The sequence below is a fragment of the Plectropomus leopardus genome, chromosome 3, assembly GCF_026936395.1.
Source record: "Plectropomus leopardus strain MGB_pleo_1.0 chromosome 3, ASM2693639v1, whole genome shotgun sequence".
NCBI classification, from domain to species: Eukaryota; Metazoa; Chordata; class Actinopteri; order Perciformes; family Serranidae; genus Plectropomus; species Plectropomus leopardus.
Genome location: NC_142178.1, coordinates 24,153,538 through 24,177,490, shown reverse-complemented (window position 1 = coordinate 24,177,490; position 23,953 = coordinate 24,153,538). Strand labels below are relative to the sequence as shown.

At 38.0% G+C, this 23,953-nt stretch overlaps 1 protein-coding gene across 1 annotated transcript; it reads right to left on the bottom strand.

The window, feature by feature from the left end:
• Positions 1–1,116: 1,116 nt before the first annotated feature.
• Positions 1,117–23,678, bottom strand: rnf150a (ring finger protein 150a). Its single transcript, XM_042485122.2, has 7 exons — positions 22,741–23,678; positions 12,196–12,446; positions 10,613–10,684; positions 9,598–9,680; positions 9,316–9,412; positions 8,952–9,162; positions 1,117–6,014 (listed from the first exon to the last, which is right to left on the bottom strand). The coding sequence occupies exons 1-7, from the start codon at positions 23,192–23,194 to the stop codon at positions 5,896–5,898; spliced, it is 1,287 nt and encodes a 428-aa protein (XP_042341056.1). The 5' UTR covers positions 23,195–23,678; the 3' UTR covers positions 1,117–5,895.
• Between the last annotated feature and the right edge of the window lie 275 nt (positions 23,679–23,953).

The window sequence follows — 23,953 nt, the reverse complement described above, 5'->3', positions numbered from 1 at the left end:
CACATTACTGCCCTCCACAGGATGAAAAACACATTACATCAATCACGATACATACAACAGGTAAGGACAGAAAGTACAGGCAAATAAAGAAAGTAAAAATAAACGATTAAAGGCATATCCGTCAAAATAATAATGCATATAAATTAAGGCATCACACAAGAAAAATCAGATTCAAAGTCACATGGCAAAAGTCACATTGTGATGTGATTAGAAGCTGCAAAGTCAGCAAGGTAGAGTATCCTACATGCAAACAGCATACACCAGACTGTTAAATAATATGAATAAGTAGCTGGGCTGGGCAATACATTCATATTATATTGACTTTGTGTTATCAGATTGGATATCCTCTTGGATTTTGGATTTCTTTTCTTGGTTTTAGTGATGTAATTTAGCTTATTCATATTTACCTACTTAGCCATTATATCTACAATACTGATGATTATTTACCAATTATCATATGTGTAAATATTTTATAAAAGCACCAACAGTCAAGCCAACAATACAGTAGCAATATCAATATCTGTGTAATACAGTTCAACATCACTACAAACTTCAGAGTTCCATTATATTTTTTGGGTGGTACAATTTTTTTAACCAAAAAAATGCAGCATATATGTTTGTCTTTGGAAAGTGTGGGAAAGTGTGGGTGTACCCATAGACTGTATATAAAGATATCTTTACATACAGTCTATGGTTTCACCCTTTAACTCAGATAAAGGGTGGGTGGCGCCACCTTGAGGTAGCGCACTGACATTATCAAAACGTATTTGTGATCTGTCTTTGGGCTTACCAAAGCACACACAAGTCTAAAGAAATGTTCAAAACTGGTCAAACTGTTTGGATAAAAAGTGTTTTTTCTTGATAATCTATATTTAGTCATGGGGTACATGGGACTACTGTTTGTCCATACTTTAAGAGAAAAACAAATATATCTTAAGAAAATGTCTGTTACTCAGAAACTCCAAGGAGCAAAATCTGGTAACTGGTATCTATGAACTCAGAACAGGTTGAACATGAAATATGCCATTAAAAAAACCCTTTAAGTTATATAAATAACATTCAGAGACTTTCTTACACCTGCATCATGGTAAAAGAAAAAGACAGAGACACAGCTGATCATACATACAATTTTTTTATATTACAAAATAGCAACGCTGTTATTTCTGCTGGGTATAGTGTACAATATATTGATCCTCGCCCCACATACACACAATAGTACAGATTAAAGTTCACAACATTACAGAATAAGTATCAGCTGACTCGTGTGCTATGTTCAATACTGTAGCCCTCTACATTTAAAAAAAAAGACTTTCTCAAGTCATTCAGTAAAGTCTCTCCTCATTCACTGGAGGGTTAGAGTGCAATATAAGAGAGTTTACACAAACAGAAGAGAACATATGACGAGAAATAAAATGCATGATAGCTTTGATTAACTACCAATAATTAAACTATGCTGGGTCAAGCTTTGTGATGTGAGAATAATTAAGTACTTACCTGAAAGGCCACAAATTATTACTAATTATGTGGAAAATAATGAGTGTTCAGGTAGTACATTTATTTAATTAATTACTTACAATTAATTGCTAGTGTTACATTGAGAGACTTTTAGTCATAGCACAGCAGATTAATTGATGAAAAAATATTTTAAAAAAGGTTGGCAACTGCTTGTACTAGTGTCTTTTTTTCTTTTTCTTTAATACAGATTTAATTAACTCGTATTTCAACTGTGAAATTAATTAGTGGATATGTGTTGTACTGTTTTGTGCATATTTAGTAAGTTGTGTATAAGAATTTTAGAAAATATGTTGTCTTATTCCATTTTTATGGAGCCCTTTTCCACATCTGGCTTATTTTTTTTCTTTCCTTTTGATCAATAACCACGGTTGCTCTCAGATAAAGAAATAAATAAACTGAAAATTCAGTTCACACATTTGTTGTCTTCTCTCTGCGTTGTGTTTTATGTAGGCCTATCTCTTCATTTTTCTTTGATTATTGTTGGTTAGTTTTTCTGCTCTGCCTTGTTGTCATTTATTTTTTTGTTGTTTTCTTAATTATGCTAGTTTTGATATTTTTATTTTTTACTTACTGTTAGTATTTTTTTGTCTATAAGTTAAGGGAATGTCTGTTTGTGTCTCTTAAACCTTTCCTAAGTTTTTCCACTATCTGGATTTTTTGCGGTTTTATATGTGTGCAAAAAAAAATCTTTGGAAACTTTTCTTTTAAGGACATTCCCCACATTAGCACCAAATACACACATACTGCAGTTCTTTCCATGAAACTTGTTGGAAATTATGAGGAACACAGCCTAAAATTACGTGTTACACAAAGTTGCAAATACAATTAGGGACGAAAATCTTGAGTTTCTTCATAAGTACACTGAATGCTGTTTCTGTACATGAAGTGCACCAAAGTCTTTTGTGTCTGATAATCCCTTTAAGTTCTATTTATTCCAACATAAAGGTTGTTACAAACAGACAAAACTGAGAAATTACATTTTAGCTTAATCACATTGAGTTCTCTGTAAAAATACGTTTAAATCCAGCTTTACTAAACTCGTTTTATTAGGCAGTAGAGCCAGAATCAAGTGATCTGGCACTAAAAACAGATGTGCTTTGCTTTGTCTTGTTGCTATTTCGACCAAACAGTCAGACGGAGATGATGTTTGTTGTTTTTGTGTGTCAGGTGGAGACAAGATGACAGGAGAAAGACCTGTAAATTTAAAGCATGTAAAGAAAGATGAGGATATCAAACAGATATTGATGTTGTTGGGTGTTTCTGTGTTATCTTGTGTATTGTGCTGTCTCATTATCCCTGTGAGCTGATGTGACGTTCAGAGGCTTAAAGGTCCAGATTAGGCTGGCAGTAAACATCTGTGTCTATAATGTGCTGGCAAGAATCACAATCATCCTCCAGCTTCATATCTACAACAAAGAACATGTATAGTAGAGGTAAACAAGGCTTTTTAACTAAACGACTATTTCCATTGCATTGTCTAATTTATAGTGTATGTAAATCTACATTCATGAAAGCTTATATAATGCTACCACACGTTTAGTAGACTCTCTGTGTGATGCAACACACATAAAACGTAGAGTCTGTAAGTATCAAGCAGCTACAGCCAAGAACAGTCTCGAAAAACACTTTAAGTAAGTCCCTCCAAAAACCAACACATTCATGAAACATTTGCCCATATATTCAATAATCCTTCAATGATTGACCCAAACAGGGGAGTGTGCACATGTGTGTGTTATATAAGAGTCCCAGGTGGCTGCAGGACATAATGGAAACAATGACTGGAAGTGAAAAACTCCCAGTTAAATTCCACTGGCTCCAATGACTCAGTCAGGGGAGTGTGTGCTTCTTCAGTGTGCAAGTTTTACAGGAATGTGACTGGAAACAGATTCGATCGAGTATTAGATCCTATACTGATCTAGTTCAACAGGACTTTACTGAAAAGGTTATAAAGGGTGAGTGACGGGATGAAAACAGAACAACAAAAGGAAAAGCAGAAGAATTAATTCAACTACATGCTGCTAAAGATAGTGAATGTGAATAACAGTCCGCAGCATCAGCACGGGAGTCTAAGAGTACGTCCACACTAAGCCCGCTACATTTAAAAAAGCACCTTCTTTTCCTTTGTTTTGGTGTTTTTCTGCAGATTCAAGTGATGATTCTCTGTAAGCGTGTCACTACCAGCAACTCATTTTAAATGTTGATACTGAAGATCCCACAGATGTTCATCAACTTCAATTTATGTTTTTAAATCTCACACTGATGGTGATCAAAGGGATTAGTATAGGACTAAACAGAGGTTCAGCCAACTGACACTGAAGGCCAGCAATCAAATAATGACCACGGGCACAATAACAATAAAGGCCCGCCCCAAATACAGGGGAAAAATAACAGGGTAAATAATGGTGATGGGGAAAAATTTCTTTTTGAGTGACTCTTTTTAGTGTCTGGTATGTACCAGGTCAGCCTGTTGTCTGAGTGCTCATGGATTTGTGACATGTTGTAACTTAGTGCTGCAGCAGCACTGACTACATGAGCGGGGACTCGAGTTGAAACATCTACCTGCCAAGACCAGTGGTGCATTCACGTGCTCCTCAGATGGTCGTTCCGACTGCAGCGTGCTAATGTGCTTCTGTAATATTTGTAACAAAAATGTGTTGTATTTTACGAAGAGCAAAGGACATTAATTAATATAAGCCTGCTTTGAATAAAGGCCCAATACCCTGTGCAGCTGAGGTGTAGCCCCGTCCACTATTTGAAAAGTTAGAGTAAGCAAAGTACGCGTCTGTGTAACTCATTCCTCAGCACATGTTGGCTATGATGCAATTTTGTTTGCTGATCAAAGACGAAGAATAACAAATATCTCTGTTTTCCTGCAGCTCCAGAAAACAACAGGCTGAATGCATGTTGTTTTCCAGAATTTGCCAGCTTGGTGTGGATGTAGTCTACACGAAACTTTTCAATTATTTCACAACTGTAAACATTTTCATGCTGTAAGCTCTTCATGCCCTAAAAATCCCATGCTTGGAGCATCAAATTCCTAAAATGAACTCTGACCATGCCTGGCAATGCATAGCTCCCTCCTTTTCCACAAAACAGTCCCTCTATAAACTGACATACGCCATCCAACTCCACGTCCTCATGTTTCGGTGTCATATAACAAACAGATCCATTGCCTGTTTAACAGGCAGGGGGATCAATGTGCATGAAAAATAACTACAGTTTCTGAAACACTACTGACAATCTTGGCACAAACACTTGTATTCATCTTGGCTGGCTTGACAAGTGTAGGAAGTTTGTCTAGAATATGAGCACACTGCCAGATTTTGGTAGTGACAACTGCTACTGCCAGCTGTGTTTAGCAGCAGCGTGAACCCAGATATGAACACATCCCTGCAGACAGACAGCAGCGAGTGATCACCGGCGCCATGTGTTGTGATAACTTGTAAATCAGCAGCAGTTTCAGTAGGGCAGTGGGTGACATCACTTCAAACTGCTTGTGACAAGCTATGATTGTCAAATATGAGGACAGAAACATCTACCATGTGTTTGTTTTTTTCCTCTGGACAACAGGAAGGTTCAGTTAAAGGTACAAATGAAGGTCTCACAAAAAAAACAACAGAAAGTCTTACAATTAGAAATTCAAAAATTACAGCATAATGTGTGCATACATATTTAGACTCATTAAATGACAAAATTAATTGAAAGACCTACGCTTCAAGTTTTCGACGGATATTAACGTGTGCCCAAGTCTGAAGTTGAAAAACTGCTGGTTGGAATTCACACCAGCTGTGAGAGACTCTGTACGTGCTATGTATCCATTATATCAGTTAAACTCCTGGAATATGTTGGCAGTGATCTCGTACCAAGAAACAATCTGCACATATTTTAACATTAATTAAAGCTGCAATCTGGCGGTGCGGAGGTCCTGCTGCTCTTGTGCTCATATTGTGTCCAGCAGCAGGTTTAGGGTGCCAGAGTGAAGAGAAACCAACTCCATCATCTCAGCAGTTACTGTATGTGTGCTTCAGTTGCTAGCTTTAAGGATGTGAAACATGTGACAAAAACTGGGCCACCACAGTGTGAGAGCTGTGATTGGCTGTCTGGTCGTCATGACAGTCGAACCAACAAAATGGTGAGGTGTGACGACTAGAAAACGAGCAAGCAACACATCCACAGATGCAGGGACGACTCGGCCAGTAAAGACAGATTTGGGTGTATTTTTGTGCTGCGATGTTGTATTGCTCATTTGTCCATCCTCTAAGAAGTCACCTCCTCCAGGAGCCAAAGATGTGGCGAATCTCTGGGGGCCCCCCTGGTCAATTTGTCCTGCTTTTGTCCTCCTTTTCCTGGTGATTTATTACTTTTTTTTCAGCTTTTAGCTCAAGATTTGGCCCGATCACGCTCCTGCTCTGTGGATAGCTCTACTTCAGACATGCCTACCTCCACGCCATTGATGATTGAAGTGTCTGAATCACTGCTGAGCGGCGGCTGGTGCTCACCTGAAGGCAAAAAGAGAGATGTAATTCATGACTCACGATGCAGTTATACCAGTATCTCTGAACAGGGACATCATTTTATAGCCCTTTAAAGAAGTTTGAATTCTTTAGGTTAATGCCTTTCATTGACACTTAAATAGATTTTCCCTCATCCCAGCCATAAATCAGGTCTGTCTCTGGGACCCTGATTGCAGCACACAGCGAGTTAGTGGCTGACTCGGGAAAGAATGATAGCTGCAATACCATTAACGACAGCGTTCATTATTCAGGCTGAAGACACAACACAATCGACCCTCCATCACTGCCAGCTCTCAGCAGCAGAAATCCTGACAGATCGGCTTGTTCATCTCATGCTAACTGCCTGTCGTTGACATCGTCTGCCTCGGCTCAATAGAGCTGTGACATACGACAAATCACATCTAATTTACATACTAATTAGTCTCGAGGTGAAAACCTGCTTGTGGGGAACTGATCTACAGCTTGTCAAGCTCACAAAAGTAAACATTACTCTTTTTGCTAGCAGCTTCTGAGTGCCTTGAAGAATAATCTCTAAAAGGCAAATTGGAAAGTACTTTATCACAATGATGTACTTTTTTAATGTTCAGTATTTAGCTGAATTAATATCAGACTCATATTTTTGCTCTAAGCAGTGCTAACATGTAAAATATGATGCAGTTCAGAGCACATTATTCACATGGTGTTAAAGCTAAAACTTAATAACAGGCTGCAACTAAAGATCATTATCTTAATGTATTGACTAACTGTAAAGTAAAAAAAATGTCATAAAGCATCCCTAACATTTCCCACATCCCAAAGAGATGTCTTCAAAACAATGTTCTGACCAGCTGAAGGGGCTCTGTGTGATATTCAAAGCATATAAGTCTGCACAACTTCTTAACAAGGAGATGGCTGAGTCAACAGCCAGTAGCTAACGGTGCTAACTCTATAAACAGCACTAAACAATGCCAACAGTGCCAACAGAGCCAACGGAGTTAACGAGGGGGGCAACTGAAGGGTGGACACCACGCTTCTGTAACAATGCCGCCCTGATATCAGCAGTAGGCAACATATGAGTGCAGTGCAAAGGAGCGGCCAGTAGCTTCATTCTCCACTCAGGACACCATTACTCCACTATATTTTCACCAGAAAACAGTATCTTGTCGCATACAGAACCTTTACAGACAGAGCCAACAACCTAAATCCAAAAATATATTTAGTTCACTGTCAGAAAAGACAAAGCAAAACCAAAAGAACTTCAGATTTGAAAAGCTGGAGCCAGTAAATGTTTGTTAAAAAAATGACTGAAAAAACAAATTGGTTATCAAATAGTTTCATCGTTCCCCACCAATGGCAGGTCAATACAAGGTCAATACAAAATAGCAAATTCAATAATCTTTCAAAACACAGTATGATGAATACTTAAATACTTATGTTCTTAACACTTATGAATAACACCATCTAACAGTATAATAACTGTAGTTGACCTCAAAAAGTCCTTAAAATAAGTCTCTCTTTAAAAAAAAAATCCAACTATTTGAGAACGAACCCACTAAAACCATCTAAACACAGTGTTCTAAATATTGCAGTGGGGACATTATGTTGGATCGAAGTAGTGTTTCCTTTAATGTGCATTTTAAACTGACATTAAGAAGAATTGCAGTAAAGAAATACATAAGCAGGGAGTGAAAAGCAAAATGTACATTTGGCTCACTATTGGTTGTCAGGAGTGAGTCTCTTATTCAGTCACTGTGTGTGTGTGTGTGTGTGTGTGTGGACTCTGTTTGTGCCTGGAAGCAGAAAGTGTACAAGTGTTGGAGCCAGTCTGACGTGCTGAGCTGCAGGACTTTGGCACCCGTTTTTCAGACGCTTCATCTTCTCTTTCAAACACTGTATAAAGGTTTAAGTATAAACCCTTCGCTGACAGTAACCAGACCTCTGAGTGGTCAAAAAAACAGCAGGAACAACAATTAAACCACTGGGAGCTGTAATTACATCAAGCTGGACTGACCAGGGGCAATTTGTAAAACTTCCAGGACAGAGTGGTATTATTATCCATAAATAGCTGAATTTCTTGTTGCATGTATCAACTGATTTGGCACAAAAATGAAACCTTTATCTTCTAGGGATAAATGTTTTTGTCCTTTTTTTGTTCTTTATGTATAAATAAAACTAATAAAAAAAACATAAAAACCACTCCTCTGTTTATTCCTTCATCCAGCCGTAGAAAAGGTGTTATGAAAACATGTGACTTTAACCTTTTAAAACTCTGGCTACATGTCAGTTCTGGGAAACTGTTTTGGCTCCAGCTGCTAAATGGAGAACACGTGAGCGTACACATGTACTCACACTATAAAGCTCTGATAGCTAGCAGATGTTTAACAGTGGTTAGTTAAAGTAACAGCCCTTAGGCGTTTGCATAAGGTGCTAAAATGTACAATGTTCTCTAACATAACAAATATTTGAGTGTATGTGGGTTAGGCTGCAGCTTTCTTGAAAGGGAGCACTATGATTACCATCCTGTCCTACTCAGGAGGATCTGAATTGGGGAACACTGACCAGGTGGCTGCTGGCCTGATTTAGGTCTCAGAATAAACAACGCAGCCCTACAAAGGGGAATAAAAACAGAACCAGCACACTGTTAAAAGCTGGTTTCCTCTGGTGGATGAGGGACAAAAAAGCTTATTTCATCTGTTTCTTTTTGCAGAGTTTTACTCTCAAAATATTTCCTAGCACAGCGGAAATCAGCCAACAGTCAAAGGTTGTAGCCTCACTGTGTTAAATAATAGAGAGAAAGAAACAGGCATACTGAAGAGCGGGTGGTGATAACTGTCTGGATTAAAATTGAATGTCCCAACTTCTCAGCTGGGAAGTTATGCGTCAAATTTTTTTTTGCTGACTGTCAGGTCATTACCTCTACATTAAATGTGTGTCTGTACTTACTGCTGGCAATGATGTGGCTGTCCCCTGCCTGAAGTTCTGTCTCTTCATCAGGATGGAGCTGCTGCAGGCCTATTGCTCTTCCGGCTGGATCCAGAACCACCGAGCTCTCATTAACTGTGATGTCACTCGCCCCGCTGATGGGGTTGGTGGGTGGACCCCCGACAGACGCTTCATAGTCTGGAGGAACTTCATCTGAACAGTCTGCGTTGAGCTGGAAGGTGCCAAACATTTTGTCTTTAGAGACAGTCTCATGCATGCTATGAGTTGTCATTTCTTTTATATATTGCACTTTAGATTTAGATTAGTCTTGTCTAGTCAATATGCATGAGGCAAATGTTACCAAAATAAATCAAAAGATCCTTACTGGGATTCCCAAAGCTTTGAGGATGTTCATTTTGCACATGGGACACGTCCGGTGGTCTTGTAGCCACGGGTCTACACAGTGCTTATGGAAAATATGCCTGACCGAGCAAGAAGGCAGCGCACAAAGTAAAACATTTGAAAACAAATGACTGCTTGAATGCAATGCACAGGGAAATGTGTAAATATTGGCAGCTATGGTGTGTGTATGCATGCCTTCACAAAATAGAGACATCTATTTTTAAGTTGCAGTATGTATGACAAAGATCCAGCACACAAAGCTCACCTGCACGGTAATATCCTCACGACATCGTTCGGCTTATAACCTTCAATGCAAACGGCACAGTTATCAAAGTCTGACTCAGTCTCCTAAAACACAGAACACACAGAAATACACAAAAAGACCAATTAATTGTTAAATACACACCAAATAAAATCCAAGTCATGTCCTCCAAGTTATGTCTGTCTTGATAACTGTTTTTGATGGACGATGTGTTGTCACAGAAATAGTTGCAATTAACAATATTATTGTCATTTGTTTTATGCCACTGATATAATGATAATATAATAGCATAATAATGCAAGTGCATCCTTTCAAAGAGCAAAAAGAAAAATACTTGAAACATTAATAAAATGAGAATTACTGCCTAGTGGTTGCGTGCCTCCGCAAACTACTCTAGTTGGACTTACAGTTCACATCATTATTATTCGCATTATTATGAAGATGACCTTTAAAATACTGGATATATAATGTCATCTCTTCCTCATAATATTAGACATTTGTGTGAAATTTTGTCAAATTTATCGTATGAATTCATGAGTTGTGGCCAAAAACATTGTTAGGTTTGATTTGTTAGGTCACAGTGACCTTGATCTTTGACAACCTAAATCTAATCAGTTTATTATTGAGTCCATGTGGGTGTTTGTGCCAAATTTGAAGGAAATTTCCTCATGGTATCTTTGGGATACTGTGTTTATGAGAATGGGATGGAGAGACAACCTGAAAACATAAAAGCCTTCAGCCACAGCTATCTGCAATGCATCATGTTGGCTAGAATGTTGGTGACATTTTTATCCAAACAAACATGCATGTAAAAAATCGTACAATTTATGTACACAACACATGATAATTTTTCCCTCACCTCGATTCGTCATTAACATAATTATCATGACAGGCCTACTCCAATTGGATTTACAAATTTTTGTAAATGTATGAATACTTTTAAACTCACTGTATTGCCAAACATGCTTTGAAGTTTATTTGAGATGTTTCTGTTTGCAGAGTGGGGAACATCATTTACCTTGTCTCCTTTCTTAATGGTGCGTACTTGCAGCTTACTGATGGCCTTTTTGGCAGCATCTCCCAAACGTCTCTGCAGATATAAAAAAAATGTATTACTGACACGGCCATTGGGTTTTTAATAGTGGAAATTACAGCCTTTGACTCAGCAGGATGCAGTATCTCACTGGTCTGTTAATGTACTGTAAATTCTGCTGATTTCTGCTGATCTACATCAGCTCAAAACAATCTTGGAATAAATGTTTTACTTTGCAAGCCTACCTTTATGTGAATGTGAGCCAACATATAATTTCACAAGATCAAGCATCATTTGCAGGTTGGAGACTCGATTTCACATTTTCACATTTGTGTGAAAATAGTAAAGGAGAGCCAATATCACCTACTGTGCACAAACACCACTACTGAACCACAGTTACAAAATACGTGAACTGGAAAATTGATTTTTTATATTAAGAGGAAAACTTCCACAACAATTTGCCAGATGCTTTGTATGACTCAAGTGGATATCTCCAATATCTCTTTCACACACCCTGTCAATAAAAGAAGTCCTTACTTTGTCAAACTGGAAAGGTTTGGGTGTGTTATTGGGCTTCCTGAGGAAATTTTGCAAGATGAGGAACCTTTTTTTCAGGTATATACCTGAGCTGGACTTCCCAGATACGCCTGAATTATTGATAAGCTATTAAAGCAACATATAAATTGTGATGTAACGAGCAGCAGAATGACAAACAACTTAATATTTTAGTGTTATATGTTGTTATAAATTCTTTTACATATATTTTTAAAATTTCATTTCATTATATATTCATTTTATGTCCTTAGTCTTGGTCTGGGTATGTTTTTCTACTTTGCTTACTACTTGCACTACTTTCTTTCATCGCTTTTGTATGATATAATGTTATTGTGTTTTCTATCTGTTCTATTTGGAAAATATCAATAAATAGAACTTAAGAAAAAAAACAACCTGTGAACCACAATGACTAGAAATCTTGAAACAGATCAAGGGAACAAACTGTACACCACTAGTTACCTGTAATACAATGTGACTTTAAACATATGAAATCATGTCATTCACAAAAGTATCGGCGACAGGTTCAGAGAGCTGACAGGAGAGAGGAATCACGACCTTACTAGGCCGCCTTGGAAATGAAATGAGAGCAGATTTATTCAATATGGCTGAACATAAATCAACATAATTCAAAGTGAAAATGCAAACAATGGTTGTCACGGCACCGGCTCCTATCATAACAAGCACAATGATGAATGGCCATTGCAGACGTCACAAGAGCGTCAGGGGCGGCCATTCATAATAAAGAGAGGGCAACAGTGAGTATTTGCAAAGTCGGCTCAGAGGGCCGAAGAGCTGAGTTGCTTGATGGTTCACTGGTTCGCCATGTCTCTGTTCGGCCAGCTGTCAGGCTAATTCTGGCCTCTCCTTACAGCTTTTCAGAGCCGACACCAGATGGAAAAATGCACGGGCCAATGTCAAGACTAAGACAACAGAACTGTCTATAACCATTTCAGGTGGAAACACATCAGGTCATGGAGTCCTACTCTGATTAAATAAAGTGCACACACTCATACCTGGTTGCGGTCTCGTGCATTAGCGTAGCGGAACCTCTGGATGTAGTAGAAGACGAGCCAGGCGAGGGAGATGATCATGAGGACGATGAAGGAGATGGAGACAAACACTACTGACGTTCTGCTCACATACTTCTGCAGGTTGCGGGTTCCTATGGTGATGTACAACGTGACCATGATTTTCTGCTCCAGCAGGGCCACAATCTCACGACCTTTAGGCTCTGGGATCATGATGGCCACAATGTCGCCTGTACCTGCACACACAAACAACACACCTAAGCCTTTACAAGATCAATCAAGTCCATAGCTGCAACACAAGACACTAAAGTCTCGTCCTCAGTATTGTATCTGGGAATTCTACTAACCTCTACTATGACACACTAACAACACATGGTGGATATTTTAGATATCTTTAAACATGTTTTTAGACAAAAAAAAAACACTCACTTTCATTAAATTATCATAAAGAGTGTATTTTTTCTCCCCTAAGAATTATATCTTGAGTGTAGAAAGCTTGGAAAAAGTACTTACCAAGATTTACGATTTTTTAGAAAATATCATTTAAAAGTTAACTAATAAGTTGTTTTGAGGTGCAAATAAGTCTGTAATATAATTTTTACGGCATGTTTACGGCTGCAACAATTAGTTGATTAATCGATTAGTCAATTGGTAAATAATTATCTGCATTGTTTGTCTTTTTTTCGTTTTACCCAAAATACCAAACATTTGCTGGTTCTAGCTTTTCATATGTGAGAGTTTGATATTTTTTCTTTTGTTAAACATGAAATTAAACTGAATATATTTGGGTTTTAGTTGGACAAAACAAACATTTAAAGACATCATCTTGGGCTGGGAAATTTTAATCATTTTCTGACAGTCAATAGGAAAAACAACTAATCAGTTAATTAAAAATAATCCTTTGATCAATGCATGATTAAAACTGTAGTTGTGTGCAGTCCTGATAATGTTAAAATTTACAATAAATGAAAACTGAAAAGACAAAAAGAAAATATCTAATTTAAGCAATCTGAAATGTGGTTATTGTTTGGAATTGGGCAAAACAGGAACAAAAAGGCAATAACTAAAAAAAAAAAAAACTTAGAAAAATGTAGCTGTAGGCTTAGGCTAAATCTCTTTACTCTAACTCTTTTTACAATATGAAATATACCTGGCATCATACTAAACCAACAATTACAATAACTATACTATACTAATGCTTAATGATATTATAGCATAGAGCCTTAGTTCCTTAAAAAATAAAGGAAAATACAAATACTGACGAGAAATCTAATATAATTTTTACACAGTACGTAGCAAGATATCCAACATCCAACCCTGGCAAATAAAGAGTTGTGCCTTAAAGCAGAGCAGGTGTTCAAACTCAGTTTGCCAGGAGCTTAGATGTGAAAGAACAACTAAAGCTTTACTGTTTGTCAAAAGCTTCCTGCAAGCAACCGTCTGTTGCTCTGCTAGTCGTACATGATGAAGGCTTTTGCATTACATAGTCATGGAGCTTCTTTTAACTTCTGCACCTGAAAGATGTCCAGGAGGTGTTTACAGAGCAGGATTTGCATGATAGAAAAAACTCCCATCGGGGGGTCCCAGTATTAAGACGGTGCTTCCCAGCTAATGCTTCTCAACAGTTCAGTTCCCTAACGTGACAGATAAGCTTTGCCTCCTGCCTCTAACAGACAACCAGCTGCAGAAATGTTAATGGCTGTGCCATATCAAGAGTTTATAAAATATTAGGAACTTTTTATACAGTTATAAAAGGTTCATTAAAGATGATTTTTTACCTAAATGTGTATCAAAACTTCCCAGAGCCAAAATACTCCCCTTTAATGTTTTGTTTCATCTTATAAAACTTTAAAACTCTTAAAATATTCAGATTCCAATGATACAAAAGAGAGAAAATAAGCAAATACTCACATCTGAAAGGCTGTGAAAAGTGAATCATTTTTGCTGGACAAGTTAGACTTAAACAGCATATAGATTATTGAAGTAATTGAGTTTTTTTGTTGATAAGTCAATTAGTTAATTAGCTAATTATTTCAGCTCTCACATGCACAAACATAAAATATTTGCCAATAAAACAGAGCCAAAGAAGGTATAAATGCCCATTATTGTTTGTCTCTATGGCTAATATTTGAGAGTTTGCAGTGAAGAAAACAGGAAATGTAGGGGGGTTGCATTTTTAACCGTATGACAAAAATTGGCCGGGATGTTGATTTCTAACTCTTCAATATCAAATATCTGTCTCTAAAAATCCAGCATTGTTCAGGCTCCATTCTGTAAAGTCCATTTGACTGTAATGAAAGAATGATACATGGGTAATAATGTTTAAAGGGGCAGTTCACCGCAAAATATATAAAAAATAAATAAAAGTCATCATTTATAAATCTTGATTGTGTTGGTGTGAGGTGCAGAGTGCTGGAGATATCAGCACTATGATATAGTTCTTACATGAAACTGCTCAAAAAATGTCTGTGGATTATCTTGAATAACTGCATCATGATTTCTAGAAAGAGACTTTGCTGTTGAGTTTTTAAAATTCTATTTTTGATGTTTTGATCACCCCAAACCCAGTGTCATCTTGTACCGATATGTTGGAAAGAAGGCAAACAATCTCAAACAGTCCCCAAAACAATCTCGACTGATAAATAGCACTGTAAGAGGAGAGTTGTTATTTTTAAATGTACTTTGTGGTGAACTGTCCTTCTAAACAACTCTGCAGTTTCTAGACACAATAAGGGAATAACAAGCCTCTGCTCTCTCAGCCGTACAGCAGCAGGTTGATGATTCCAGGAACTGCATCAACAGTCTGAGTACTGTTACATCATATTCTGCCTGTTTATGACTGCAGCTCAGTGTCACAGTGGCTGCAGTGCTCCGGTCCCTCTATCAGTTATAAACAGTGGCTTTTTTCAACCTGCCCTCACCAACAGCTCCTTCCGTGCAGCCTGCCAGATACAAATCCTCAATGCACCTTAACAGAGATCTGCAGAGTTATATTAAAATCATATTCTGGGGTAATTCTGCCACAGAGGTACTGAGACTGACAGAGAATATGCTGCTTTGTGCTTTTCAGAGGAGTTAAAGCCTTTGAATTGAACAGATACGCTTCATTTCCAGGATGTAGCTGCAATATATTTTTGCTGTCATGCTCATAAATCCCTTTATGTAACAGGTTTGTTGTCAAATCTGCACAGCTGCTGCATTTTATACGGCCAGAGTTGAGAAGTCATACTAAAATCACGTCTATTTAAACTAGTTTATGTTCACATACATGCAAGAATCAGCATATGAACAATATTAAAGTTTAAATTCCTGAAGAAATTTAACTGAATAATTTGGTTGTGATTTTTTTTTTCAGAACACAATACAGTAAATATATTAGGGCAAAAGCCACATTCTTAATAAGTACACAAATGCTTAATTTCACAGCTTATAACCAGTATGGTAGAAAAATGAGAACAAAGCACTTCATGTGTACCAAAAACAGCCAGATCCACAACCACACAGTAATCCAGCTGGCAGTATCTCCACTGTTAACACAAAGGTTTATCCTTGTATTACGGTGGCTGCTCCCTCAAAATGAGTTTCTGTATGTTAGAGCTTCTAAAGCAAACCCTGCTACAAACAATGACGGAGAAAACACAAGCTTGTGTTTGGATAGCAAACAGACGGTAATACCCTGCTGAACACCACTGTTGATTTAGACCGTCAGTCCGCTAAAGTTTCTACTTATATTTTTCTCACTGACTTGAAATTTAAATAAGGTAAGCAGAGTCTATGAAATTAATGTGTTAGAATAGGTGGATCATATTTCCCATTTTCCCCAATCATACAAGCTAACTCTCAAGATTCCCTGAGAGTGCATTTTTATAAATGCTAACTGTTTTGTAAACCTCTTTTTTCATCCTTGTAACCTTGGATCACATGCTTCTGACCTGCAGATTTATGGTTTTATTCAGCATGACCATATGGTGCACAGGGCAAATCACTGTGATGTAACAATTGCATCTGTAAACACAAGATAAACCACATTATCTCATGTCAACAGGCAAATGATATCAAGAAGACTCTGTGGACTTTAAAAAATGTCTGTGTATGGCCATCTTCAGCTTCACAGCCAGCAGAAATGAGGAAAGGCATAACAAGGCATGTAAGATTTCCCTAAGCCTTGACTCTTATCTCCTTCTTCTCTTCACTGTGACGCAGAGTGGACAAAAATAGCTGCTTCTAAAAGAGGAGGTCTGAGACTGAGGCTGAACTTGTGAAAAAGATCTGCACTGTTTTCAGAGCCACTTGTGCCCAAGATGTAGAAGCAAAAGAGGGATTAATACTGAATGGGTTAATTCAGTGGACACAGCCCTATTCAGTGCTGGGAATTTAATTTCTTTAACAGGCTTCTGGTCTGCAGCAGAGAGGATAACACTGAGGCAGAGATTACCACAGAATTAACTGGTAAACACTTTATTAACCACCATGTGCTAATCTGAACCTGACAGTTACACAAAGTAGACTACACACTGTGGCTTAATCATGCAAGTTCATCAGAAAAAGCTTCAGAGTCACTGACGGAAAAGGTTGACAGTTTTGGTTAATACGCCTTCTTGCTGCAAGTTAAGATTCGTACCTGTAGCCTTCTGTAATCATGACGCTGAAGAGCAGCAGCTCTAAAAGGTAATCAACGCAAAAATTGAAGTGTGAAAATGAAACGCACCTAAATTATTAATTGGTGCTGAGCAGTTGCCAGGAAACCAGCGGAAATTCCAGGAAGTTTGTGCTCTGAGGCAAATAAATAGTCTGAAATGTAACCCCCACAAAATGGCAAAAAGTCATTTTTACACTTGTTTTTTTTTTTATTACACTTTATTTGAAGGGATATGCATTAGCCCTGCAACTAACAATTATTTTCATTGTCGATTATATGCTGGATTAATCGATTAAACCTTGAGGTGACATTGCTTTGTCTTTTGTTTTGTGCATGAGAAAACCAAAGGCACCTTTTTACATAGTGGACAATAAAATTCTCAACAAAGTGTCTAAATCATATATGGGAATGAATGTTTTAACAACTAGTGTCATCAACCAGTCAGCTGAATTAGTGCCAGCTGTAGGGTTGCAACTAACAGTTATTGTCAATTAATCTGCCAGTTATTCTCTCAATTTATAGATTAGTGGGTTCACTTATAAAACGTCAAATATTAAATTAAATAAATTATTCTTTCATTAAAAAACATTAAACTGTGATATATGTGTGCTTTTGACATTAGCTGTCACAAGACAAATATAACTGTGTCATTAATAATTCTCTTGATGTCACCTACATTGGTACAATCTGGACGTGTCATAAAGATGTCATTTAGTGTTACTACACTGGCAAATCATTTTCTCTAAGTACAAAATGTACTCGCTAAGATTATGCCAGAACCTTCTGTTTGAGGAAGAACAGGTAATCCAAGCAGGCAACAGGTTTTTTTCCAAAGTACAAAATTCATTACTGTGCAAATACAATAAAAGAAAAACGCCTGTAACTTTTGCTAGAGTATTTAAAAACATTTGACAGCATAATATAATTCAATGACATTTCTATGACGTCCAAATTGTACCACTGTATTTGATGTCAATGGAATTTTTCATGACACAATTACGATGGTCTCAGTACAGCTAATGTCGAAACCAATCAAATATGACTTTCTAATGTAATGTTTACACATGGAGATAAATAGTTTTTTTAAGCTTGATGAATAACTTGCTATGTCATGTTAATGACAAGTATGTTGTCTTATTTAATGTCAACATGTCATACAAAGACATCTCATAAAATGTCCACTTTGCATTAAAATGTTGTAATTGACTGAATGACACTTTTTGACAACAGTCATAAACATTGAGCCCAGCTGCCGGAAGAAAACCATCAATATGTTAAATTTGTACATTTCATACATATTACGCTTATGGAGGAAATACTGGTTGTGTGTTACCTACTTGAAATGCTTACCGAGCTACAGACCAACAAACAACAAAACCAGTTGTGTTAAAGCAAGTCATAGCTTTTTAGACACCAAACATGGGTGTGTTTTAGCGACATAACACTGTGTTTCCACAGGGATAATATACCACGTAAGCCGCTGCTTTTGCCAGAGCCATCACTGCATTTAGTGCCAGGATAGTGCCAGTGAAAGTGGCTGTTTTTAGCAGAGACATCATCTTCTCAAGCCATGACTGTGTCACCAAAACGGTGTTTTTAAAGCCCAAACATGATATTTCCTAACAATAACCAAGGGTTTTTTTGTGCCTAAACTTAACCACATTTAAATCAGAAATGTTATAACATACAGAAACATAAAGTTTCAATATATCTGCTACATAATTACTTACTTTTTTCTGGTGATTAGGTTAAAACATTCATAGAGACTCCTCAATGTTAATGACAGGTGTCAAGTTATGGTTATGATAATATCCTGCCACTCTAATGCTCTAATGCACGGCTCTTTATATAAATTAAAATAACGGACTAGGTGCAGGTAGGTAATGATGTTTATACCAGTGGACAGAGCCAGGCTAGCTGTTTCCCCTTGTTTCCAGTCTTTATGCTAAGCTAAACAATAAAGTGATGTGAAAAAAAAACCTGGCAGTATATTGACTCTGATGCCACTCAGTCTTGGGATGAAAGGGTTAAATGAAGCCAGGCCTTGAAAGCTCTGGAAACTGTGGATTTTACAGCCCAGCTGTGTTGGCTCTGGATAGGAAAGTGCTCCAGTCTCTCTTTGTCAGCTTCACATTCAGTTCATACACATTAAGACTTGTTCCTTTGTCACTGCACTTTGTTACCTTCCTCTCCGCTAAAAGCTTTGTCACGACACCTCTCCTGGCTGACGTCTCTGTCTCGTAAAGTGTCTCAGTTTATATTCATGTCATGGCTTGAAGTCAGGCAAGCCATGTTGTCAGTGTCATGAGAAATTGTGTATGTGGTCACCTGGTTCATGCAAGTCCACGATTCAGTTTGTTTTTTAAAATTTGGTTCCCACTGACTCCTACGACCAGTCACTGAGTTTGAGTAAAAACTTTAGAGGTTTTGCATGATATTTAAATGATCTGCTCATCACGACAGGTGCCTGTGACACCTCCGTACGAACGGAGCTTTTGGTTAAAAACATCTTAGAATCAACGCGACCATTATGTCATCAGGTGTTAGGTGCCTTTTTATTTTGAACATCTGTTTCTGCACAGATCCTTTTGTCCAATAGCCTGCAGGCATTGTGTTGTTGTCTGACACAGGCGTTGAGGTCTGGTCAGCCACACCTTTATGAAAACTAGCATCAAGCTGAGAGCCCATTTCCAGTGGAAATACAAGTCAAGTGTTTCCACAGATAATCAGTTTGTGGTGACATCAAGAGTTAAACTTTGAAACAAAAACCTTCTTAGCAAGCTTAAAGAAAAGATTTATTCCAACTCTAGGACAGCTGTAGAGCTATTACTAAACAAGATGAAACTGTGAAGGTACAAAATCTACGAATGATAGCCTGCTCTGTTTGGAGAAACTAGACATATTAAAGAACTACAGGAGAGCAGAGACACCAGAGAAGAGCCGGCATTCAAGCTTCCTGTGTCAGCAGATGCATGTTGACGAAGAGCAAATAGCATTCAAAAACAGATGGTGACTAAGTTTGACAAAATTTGCAGTTGAAAGAAGTAAATAAATTGCAATATATGTTATCGCAGTTCTATCGTATTGTGGGGCTCCTTCTGAATCCCACCCAAAGATCTTACAGGGGCGCCACAGGCAAGCACACAATTATGGTTTCAGAGGTGGGGGTACTTTATAGAGGACTGATACTTTATTATAGATAATGTTGTATGTTGTATTTGCATTTTTACTAAAAAGAGCTCTTTGCTTTACCATCTCATCTTTGATGTTCTACAGACTTTTAAAGACAATATTAACGTTACATAAAAACATTAACCAATGTCAAAGGTCTTCAGCCCTGAATATTGTTTGCAGGTATTCATCTCAACTGGGACTTTTCCAGTAAATCAACACTGGCCACTCCACTAGCTGCTGGCTGTCAAACTCACTACTTTGAGTTAAAGTAGTAACTGTAATAACTGAAGGAGATCTTGGCTCATTTGGATTATGGTGACAGGAAAGTTTGGGGTGTAAGAATATATCAGTACACTTGTGTATTGTGATATATCTTGTGATAGTGTTTCTAAAACACATGGGTTTTCATTAATTATTTACATGCAGAGATTGCAGCAGTGGTTCATTTTGTGTTGTGTTTATCCCTGACCACTACATACCACTTCTGTAATCTATCTTCAGCCATCTGACCCTTCTGCTCCAAGGCAACAACATATCGCTAGTGTAAACACAAAGAATGAAATAGTTAGATAAATTTCATTCACACACACATTCACACACTGGTGGCTGAAGCTACCATACAAAGTGGCAAAGCGCTCAGTAACCATTCTCACACACGTACACACTGATCGAACAGCCATCGGGAGCAATTTGGGGTTCAATATCTTGCACAAGGATACATGTCGACTGGAGAAGCCCAGAATGGAACCTCCAAACTTCCGATTAATGAACGACCTGCTCCTCCTCCTCATATACCGCACTGTAACTGATAATAACAATAATAATTCTGCAACACTGTGACACCGGGATACTTTCTTAGACGGTTATTGCACTGTGAATGTCTCATACCGTTGACACCCTAACTCAGAGCACACGGGCATGTCCACTGTGCATCCTTTTACTTCAACATATTCAGCACATAAAAACAAAACCACATTTTTGTTTATGACCTACATATCTTATTTAATGGCAAACAAATGACTGTGCTTGGTGCTATCTAAACAGCCAAGTGTTTGTCCAATTATCTATGCATCAGCATGCACTGCCTCCAGCAAACAAGCAAGGAAATGTGACTCTCCTTAGAAGAACCTGATCTGAGGTCTGTGTTTTCAGGACATTTTTGCATGGATTATGTCAAAAGGTGTGTTGTTTAAACATGGTTTATTCCTCTATTAGCGGGGCTCAAATGTTTGCTTTGGCGGTGTACTGACTGTTCCTAAAGACAAAAGATGGGTTTTTGATGCTCTCCTGCTTTGTCTTGAGGAGTCAGTGACCTGTGAGTCTGCAGTCTGTGCTTGTCTGCAACATTTTAAATAGTACGTTCGATTATAATGGTTCCCTTTTTACTTTTGTTTTGTAAAATTCCTGTTTTTAAGAAAACTTGGGACTCCTTAGTTTCACACAGACTGTGCTCAACAAATGGCCGGAGTAACATGTTTTCCGTCTCTGGGCTTCTTGGCATATATTGTGACAAGCATCTCTGTTTGTTGTGAACATGTTGTTATTGTTTACTGCTAAGAAATAAATCCAGAACACTAATGAAAAAAATGTCCTTTAGGCAACTATCCCTGCACAGTTAGAGTGCAGCAGGTAAACTCCCTCGGTGACATGACAAATATTTGATATTCTTATTTAAGTGTCATTGTGCTCAACTGTCTGTGCATGCATTATCATTGTTTTAAAAAGACTGACTAATTTCTAGTTATTCTGTGCTACTCTGTGCTTCACCTTTGTTGTTTTTCTTCTTCTCCACAAGATTGTGATTCTTTTTCTTCTGATTGAGAATACATACAATTTATTTCAGTCTGTTAAAATAAATCTCTTATGTAACAGTATCATCACATAGCCTTTAATGTTTAATTCCGCATTGGAGAAGAAACTTCGGCAAGATCGAAGACAGAAAATCCAGCAGATCTATGACATGATGGCATGTGATAATCAGTGTGCATGGACATCTAGCTCACATTTCTACTTCAACATGAAACTAATTGATTAATGGACCGATTCCACAGATGCAAAAGCTGCTGTGGGACCATTAATCTTGGTCAAGTGTGCAGTATTCAGTTCCTTTACTTCAGTGAAAGTGCAGATACCACACTATATTATCATATTACTATACTATAAATAATCAGTTAAAAGTAAAAGCCCTGCATTGAAAATGTCACTTAAGTAAGATTAAGTAAGAATTATCATAAATAAAATGTATTATTATTATTATCATCAGAATGCACTTATATTTGAGAGAGAGAGAGAAAAAAAAACAGAAAGATGCTTTGCATTGCTTGTGTTTTATTGTATGCTGTTATTGTTTTTATTAAGCTGCTATTTTATTCTCAGTTTTTATTTGTGTTACAAATTATATGTTTGAAGGGCTGAGAGAGAGCCAGGGCACAATGCATTTCATTGCACTGAATGTACACCGCACTTTTTAATGTATATGACAAATTAACTTGAATTACACTTGAACTACTACTAAATGCAGTTAAGTAAAAGTATAATATTCCCCTATGAAATTTAGTAGAGTAAAGGTATAAAGTGGCATTAAAAGTAAGTACAAGTACCTCAAATTTGTACTTAAGTTGAGTATATGTACTTAGATACATTCCACCACTGTGTGCCCATGACACGGCTGAGCAGGAATCGTGATGTAAAACAGAGGCTGACAGGTGGTCTCTTACCTGGATGGGGCATTGTTATGGTGTCGTTGGCACTGCTGGAGCCCACATTGTAGATGACAACTGCAGAGGCGTTGTGGTTTGCAGCGTTCCGGATCTTTTCTCGGTATGTGCAGTTCCCCGCAGCCACCAGCGCCACCCAGGCGATGTTGTGCGGGACAGGAGGGAACCTGACGTTTGGGTCGCACGCCTGTCTGTCATGCAGGGTGGACGGCACCAGCACCAGACCTCTGGCTTCCTTCTTGGGTGACTGCTCGCCATATCGACCGCACTCGGTTTTCTCCGTCTTGACCTCCGAAGTGACGGGGTCCAGATAGGTGATGTTGACAAAAGCGGTGTACCACTCTTCCTTCTCTGCCACCGTGAAGTCCAGACACAGCAAGTGCACGAAACAGAACGACAATAACCACGTCGAGAGAGCCAGACTGCGGCAAGCTCGGATGAGAGACGGTGCCATTGTGCGGCTGGTTTGGGCTGGACGGTCCGGGTCTCCTTCTCACTACAAAGCTCGCACCACGTCCCTGTTTTTACCGGAGCTGCCAGAAAACATTAACCTCGCAAAAGAGCCAGAGGCAGACTGCAGCCCTCATTGAAGAGCTGTCCTCAGAGTTTGTGAGCTGCGTGCAGGACTCTACTACACACCACCACCTGCAGGAGAAGGCGGCGCTGTGTGTGTGTGTGCGTGTGCGTGTGTGTGTGTTGTTCACGGTCAGCTGTTTCCCGTTCTCGCTCAGGATTGGCTCACCGCTCATCTGCACGTGACTTGGGCGTGGACAAGGTGCCCGTGACGCTCGGTGGCATGTGGAGAAACTAAAACAGTCATAAATCATGTAATCCACTGCTACATATCAACCTGACAGTTTCAGCTATGAACTGTTTGGCATTATTGATGCATTTTGATACATATTATGCATTTGATATGTTGACAAAATTTTCGGAGACGCTGGATTAAAAAAAAAAATAGTGCGTCAAAAGCAAAGAAATACTTATTATTATTATCATTATTATTATTAATATTATCATTATTATTGATTTTGATTTTGAATATTATATTATTAACTGATGCATCAAATTAAAACATATTAATTAAATGATAATTAATCTAGCCAATCAATTATATCTTTGTGTTATTATGTTTTTAAATGATGAATTGGTAGTTGCATGTAAAAATCAAATTGCAAAATTAATTTTAAAAGATTTAAAGGAATTTAAACTA